This window comes from Morone saxatilis, unplaced genomic scaffold, assembly GCF_004916995.1.
Source record: "Morone saxatilis isolate NCDOM2014 unplaced genomic scaffold, NCSU_SB_2.0 Contig20, whole genome shotgun sequence".
In the NCBI taxonomy this organism is placed as follows: Eukaryota; Metazoa; Chordata; class Actinopteri; family Moronidae; genus Morone; species Morone saxatilis.
Genome location: NW_023339763.1, coordinates 21,400,286 through 21,407,342, shown reverse-complemented (window position 1 = coordinate 21,407,342; position 7,057 = coordinate 21,400,286). Strand labels below are relative to the sequence as shown.

The 7,057-nt window shown below is 39.0% G+C and overlaps 1 protein-coding gene across 1 annotated transcript in view; it reads right to left on the bottom strand.

Moving 5' to 3' along the window:
• Positions 1 to 7,057, bottom strand: part of umodl1 (uromodulin-like 1) — a 15,240-nt gene that overhangs the window by 4,194 nt on the left and 3,989 nt on the right. The window contains exons 4-12 of the mRNA XM_035666515.1: positions 6,632 to 6,759; positions 6,186 to 6,369; positions 5,298 to 5,438; positions 3,377 to 3,649; positions 1,900 to 2,157; positions 1,285 to 1,397; positions 885 to 1,104; positions 364 to 501; positions 3 to 81 (exon numbers count right to left, since the gene is read on the bottom strand). Coding sequence (XP_035522408.1) covers positions 3 to 81; positions 364 to 501; positions 885 to 1,104; positions 1,285 to 1,397; positions 1,900 to 2,157; positions 3,377 to 3,649; positions 5,298 to 5,438; positions 6,186 to 6,369; positions 6,632 to 6,759 — 1,534 coding nt within the window. The remainder of the gene's footprint in view (positions 1 to 2; positions 82 to 363; positions 502 to 884; positions 1,105 to 1,284; positions 1,398 to 1,899; positions 2,158 to 3,376; positions 3,650 to 5,297; positions 5,439 to 6,185; positions 6,370 to 6,631; positions 6,760 to 7,057) is intronic.

Here is a 7,057-nt window from a genome sequence, read left to right as displayed (position 1 = left end):
CAGATGTGGTGGTTGTAGGGGCAGAAGTGGTGGTTGACGGGGCAGTAGCAGTTGTTGGAGTGGTGATCACAACTGGGAGAGCTGAAACCAGATAGGTAGATGTGAATGTAGTTATTGATATAATGGTAATCCCTGGAGTAATTAAAGCTGGATCATTGGTTGGGGGTGTTGTTTGAGAAAAAGGAGTAGCGCTAACTGTAGAAAATATTGTGGGTCGGTGGTGTTATATTTTGTTATTTATATTAGTTGGTGCATTTAATCTAATGCACTAAATAGATAAAAAAAAAAAAAAAACTGTTTGTGCCAATCTATTTATTTAATGTCTCCCGTTACCACTTCCTGATGATACCCCTGATACCGTACCTTGACAGGCTCGTCCAGCCCTTTCTGGGTTGTTGTCTATAAATCCGTCCAGGCAAACACATGTGTAGGAGGCCCAGGTGTTTATACATGCAGCCCACTGGGAACAGTCATTTTCCCCTGAAGCACATTCATTAAAATCTACAAAAAGAAAAACATTTGTCTCAATAAGTCCCAAAAAAGTCAAAATAGAGGCAGCAGAGGTTGAGATAGCTTGTCTTTTAGGCCTCTACAATTCCCACAATGCAATTCCTTGCCTGATAAATGCTGACTGTACTTCTTTCTGGTAATAATTTGAATAATTTGATAATCTAAACCCAAGCTGATGGTGCCACTTCTATTCTCAAAAAACACTGTTCACTAATCTAAACTAATCTTGTTGTGTAAAATCTAATTTGCCTTTTACTGAAAGTCACCTTTAGCATTTTAAGACAATTCTTTCAAGCATCTCCTAGGAGTTTTACACCTATCAGCCGTGGTTTCATAAAACATATTGTTAGAACAGAGATTAGAAAGAGACTTACCAATTACGCTTGTGTTGTTTCCATCCACAGTGTATTTGGTGCTGTTCATCAGGGAGTTCAGCAGAGCTGTAGACACATTACTGATGTCTTGGCTTTGATTGGGTGTGAAGATGATGGTGAAGTTGACCACCACACTCCCTGGGAAGAAGCTTCTGATTTCAATTCTCACCTGGCCGGAATCCACCAAGGCCTTCATCTCTGGAGACAGAGACTTGTAGATCTGTTGGTGACAAAAGGAAACAGCCCCACAGCCAGAATAATGATGGATGAGTGAATAAAACAATAAAACTTGTTATTTCAGCGTTGTCATTCATTGAAATGGCCATGCTTACAGTGTGTGGAATACTATTCAAAGATCATATTCTGTTACTGGATAATCCTTGTAACACACGTACTGTACCTCCTGTGTAATACTCTCAGTGAGGTTTTTGTAGGCCTGGCTGCTGGTGTTGTGCAGATCGGTAGTGAACTGGATGTTGGTAAGCCGTGCTGTAGCGTCAAGACTCTGAGCATCTACAAAGAAAGAGCCACACTTGGTACAATAAACACATTTCCCATAATTAAAGGGTAGCCCTCTTACCAGCCCATGGCTTCACCCCGTCCGATCATACATTAAGGGCAATTTTATCGCTTTACTTACTACTCCGTGGTTGCATCTTATCTTACTTTAAAAAATCTGTGTAAGTCACTTCCTGCCCCTGTAGTTCAGGAAAATACATTTCCCATGTTTTTTCTTTTGCTGATCTGATAGTGGGAGTAATCAAATTTTGCCATTTTGTCAACTTCGATTAAATTTTTTTTCCAAACTGATATTTAGATGGAAGTGATAGCAACAATATAACACTATCATTAAAACTGAAATAGTATATCATGTTACAACTCATTATGGGTAAAAGTAACAATTCACTGTAAGCTATGCACTCACTAGTGTGTAGTGTTTGTCTACATGATGAGAAAAGATCCAAAAATCAAAGGCTCTGGAACAAGCAACTTCCTTTTTGTGCACACTTCTTACCAGTCCGGACTGATGTATGGAGGGCGATTCCTTGGCTTCCACAAACACAAGGTGTGACAGTAACATTGTAGAGCACCCCAGGCTGCAGTCCCCCAACCTCCATCATTGACTGACTGGTTTCCCTATTATGAATGACCTCTGACCTCTTTTTTACAACAACCTGGTAAGTCTGGTTGGTCTGCAACTGGCTGGACCAGTAGACATGGAAGGAGGTTCCAGTGACGTTAGCCAACCTCAAGCTGGTGATGCTGGGCGGAGCTGGAAGGTGGTGGTGGGTAGTGGAGGAGGGAAAGGTACAGTGAACAAGGTTATCATTCATTCATTGTGGTTAAAGAAAGAGTTTCACATTTATTGGCAAATACCCCTTATTTGACTTCTTAGTGTCTTAGTAACTGATCACTCCCATGTCCTTACGTAAATATAAGGCTATAGCTAGCAGCCACTTAGTTTAACTTAGCACAATGACTGGAAACAAGAAACAGCGAGCCTGGCTCTGTCCAAAATTAACTAAATCCACCTCCCAGCACCTCTAAAGCTCAGTAATTAACATTTTATATCTTGTTTGCTTAATCCTGGCAACATTCGGACTGTCTCAGCCACTGCAAGGGACATCATTCCACAGAAGAGCTTAGGGAGTGTCGGTGCGCTGCTCTTTAACGGAGGTGGAGGAAACCCAAACATTCTTACACTTTGGATTTTATACAGATTAAACAAACATATACTGTGTGTTTCAGAGATGTTGGTAGGCAAATGTTACCTTTGGACAGAGAGCCAAGGTAGTTGTTTCCAGTCTTTGTGCTAAGCTAACCGGCTAATATACTTAAAGGTCCAGTGTGTGTGTATTGGCAGAAATATAATATTCAGCATGTTTTCATTAGTGTATAATCACCTGAATATAGATTGTGTTTTTGTTACCTTAGAATGAGACGTTTTTATCTACAGACACCATGGGTTGCCTCCCATGGAGTCTGCCGTGTTTCTACAGTAACCCAAAAGGGACAAACCAAACACTGGCTGCAGCTAGGGCCTTTTGCAGCCACCGTAGTTTCTCTTTTACACTTCACAGTCCATTCTCATTCCCAGGTCGTCAAATATAGACGCCAGCAGTGTTCAGTTGGTTGCGATCTGCAACTTCACCGCAAAATGCCACTAAATCCTACACACTGGTCCTTTAATATTTACCTTACAGTTATGAGAGTGGTATAAATCATCAATCTCATTTAATTCTCTGCAAGAAAGAAAATAACTGTATTCCCCAAAATTCCAGACAACTGCATCAGCTAGAGGATGAATTTAATCAAAAGATGTAAAGTAATGACTTTAACCACATTAAACTGAATGTCTAGAGAGCTCATCAGCACCTTTGAAATGAAACAGTTTTGATAAAATTTTATATTTTCACTCAAAAACACCCACTTCCTTGGCTTGTGAATTAAGATTTTAAGCAGCCTTGAGATAAAAATAAAATATTTCTTACAGCATGTGGTTGTTGGCAGAGGTGACTCTACAGTTGAGTCCATGCTGGTGTAAGGTGCAGAACTTGTCCACTGCGGAGCATGTGATGAATTATAAGGGACAGAGCTTGTATTCGTCAGAGCGGTAGTCATGCTTGTCTCAGTGGAGTTAAGGAGACCCGTGGTGACATTGCCTTGAGGGTGCTGTGGGGTGTTTGAAGCTGGGGTGTAGGTTGTGTTTATGGGTGGAAAGTAGGTAAGCCCGGGCTCTGTGGTGGTTGGCACACTGATGTCAGCTAGGAAGAAAGAATACAAGTTGATGTTGAAATCAAAGCCTCTGATGCAAGATGTTAATGTGTTGTAAGACTTGGGTAGGTCTGGCCAGCTACATTATATTGTTAACCAAGTGACTATGAAGCAGAAACTCAGCTGCTTTTCTACAGTGGCTGACATCATGAGTCAGTTTTTAGCATCTCTGTGTTTAAAAAAAAGATAAATAAATAAAAGTCACACCGCCTCCAGGTGAGATTTGCAGTGATGACAGAATGTTGTCACATCTAACCACAGTTTCCTGGTTCAAGCAGCTTCGATTGGCTTGAGGAACTACTTTGGCACAGGTTGCGGCCTCCCACTGTGCGCGTTCATTTTAAGGCGGCGGTGTGTGTTGTTTCTGTCTTTGATGAAACACTTCTTGTGATTTTTACACGACTGTTAGAGCAGGTGATGAATATTTCTCTGCTGTTTTTCAAAGTTGTTCCTAATTTTCACCCTTCAGCAAGATAGTGAGAATCTGAGGGTGTTTCCCTTTGATGTGACCCTGATAAGAATGTGTATGTAAACCTACATACAGTAAACATCATTTACCAGGAAACATGATATTACAACTCACTCTTTCTCTCTCTATCTTCGGCTCTGGTCTTCTCTGTTAGCTGTTGGAATCCACCCCTGTGACACTCTATTCACACTTTGACATGTTTGTTTGATAATTACAAAAAATACCAAAGAGACACGTATCCCTCACTAAGAATTATTCAATTGTGCAAATATCTTTGCCTATTGTAAACTGAATAAAATCTTGCTCATTTATCTATATCAATAAAGTAGCAAATAATATGGAAAGATATACACATTTTTACACATCACATTGTCTTCCCTTTTTTGACTTTCAGTCTTTTCTTGCCCTGGATTTTGCCTCTTACGCAACATGCAAGCTGCCATTTTGATGTTGGCTGTTAGTTTGTTATGCAGACACTACTGAGGGCTGAAAATTTTAGCTGACTTAATTACAGATAAATTTAATAAAGACACTAAACTAACCATTAATCAAAGATATTGTAGTAAGGATGGAAATATACCATTATTTATTGAGTTTATAGGTTCATTTTTGACACTGGAAATTGTAGTTAGATTGTTTTTATTCACAAACACATGCCATAACTCAGGACAAACAAGACAATACAACACACAGAAAAAAACGCCTTTACACCAACCGAAAATCAGGCCCAACAACCTAAACAATCAACAAAACATTAAAGAATAGTCAAAAAATAAATAATACGGAAATAAATAATACATAATAATACAGAAATAAATAACACATAATAATACAGAAATAAATAACACACAATAATAATAATAATAATAATAATAAGAGTTATTTGGCTTTTTGTATACTAACATTACTATGGAAAACATGATTACCAGTTTAATCATAATTTATTATTTGCTAGATAATATAAATGAAGAAAATAATATCTATATTATTGTTTATACTTATTGTTTGTCTTACTTACTGTTATTGTTTGTTTTTGTTTTTATTGTTGTTATGGTTTGTTTTTGAAGAACCTTTGACTGTTAATTGTTCCTTCACCACATGGTAAAACAGTAAATGTATATATTTCCACATGCACACACACACACACACACACACACACACAGTCTAACCTGTACAATTGGCTCCAGGGTTGCTGGGCTCAACATCAGTATATCCTTGTTGGCAGGCACAGTGGTAGGACCCCACCGTGTTGTTACAGTGTGCATGAAGAGAACACTGATGGAGAGCAGACTGTGCACACTCATCTACATCTGCAATTAAACACAGGCATATGAAGGGGTTGCACTGGACACATTACATTGCACATGCATGCCTCTGAATTAAGGTTATGCATGCAACAGGAGTAATAATTACAATTTTATTTAAAACAAAATGAGTGAACAATGAAAAAAACAAACAAAACATAATTTATAGGGAAAGGCATTTAGTTTGTGAAATTGTGGTTCCGCATTTGTTTTAGAAGAGTAAATGTTTAAGGTAAGAATGCTGTTCTGTTGCTTTAAATACGTCTTCAGTTGTCTTCTTTCTACCGGTATCTTTCAATTAAATAATGCATAGGTGGCGGTACATTATCACGCTGGCATTAAGTGTAGAGAAGGAAATCTATTATCTGTAAAAGAACATTTTAATGTGTGTTTGAGTGTGTGGCGAGCTTGTTACTGTCTTAAATGCAAAACAAGTATGACTGATTCATGTCCGTGTGCGGGGGGGGTGGGGGTGGGGGGTTGCTGTGTTTGAGCACGTGTGTGTATGCACTCGCTCTGGTGTTATTTTCCGCTATTGCAGGAAACATCCCACAGATGACTGTCACTCAAATAGAAGTGGTGGGAGAAGGAAACTGTGGTGCGGTTGAGTCATTTTTTCCTGAACACTGTGTTCTCTGCAACATGAATCACTCTCAAAACTCTACAAGAATGTCATTTCTCTAAAGAAGACAAAAAAAAGCCCCATGTACTGAGAGATGAGCGCTGCTGTACAGAACAACCACGTCTCCTCACCTTCCACGGTTACAGATGACACCTCCTGTATGTGTTTGAGGAGAAGATGCAGCTTTGATGTGACATTGTGCAGAGAAAGAGTAGAGTTGCAGTTGATCAGCAGTGAGGTGGCAGTTCTATAGGGATGCACAGGCCATGAGCTGAGGTAATAAACTGAAACTTCAGACTCCAGCGCTCCAGTCACCTATTAGTGATAGAGACACAAACAAATAATGGGTGTCAAACTAATGAAAAAAGTAAAATCTTTAATGACTCTGAAACAGACACTGGATGCCTTGGCTTATCTATCTTCTATGTTTTAATCATCTAAATTTTCCAATAAACAGAATTATCAGAGCAAGTATTGGTAGCTGGCAAGTGGTCTTGGCAGCACAGTCTTATTATATAAGCAGCAGAGGTCTTAATAGCTGTAGTAAGAGCAGTATTAGTGTTAGCAGTAGTATTACCATTGCTTGTAGCAATCTTGTGTGATTCAGAAGTCCTCTGTTCTTGGACATCAGCTGTTCGTAATCTGCCTTCACTGTCACCGTTGCATTGAAACGGTAACCTCCATTCTCAAAATAATATGAGGAGCCTGAAAGTTAAGTTGAAAGGGTCAGTTCACTCAAATCACAAAGAAAACCTGCACCTAGTGGTGTCTAAGGGGCTGTACGAAAATGATTGGGGTAGGGATTGCAGCTGAACCTGAACCTGTTTAAGGTTTTATAATAGCAAGCAACAGAGTTAAATAGGTACATCTTGTTTAACATAAAAAGTGGTTAATAAATGTATATTCTTATAAAATGTAGTTAAGTTGTATTGGCAATTTTTAAGAACCTATACAACCCTTTGACCTGGTCATTGTAAAACCATACGCAACTGTTGAAGAGGCT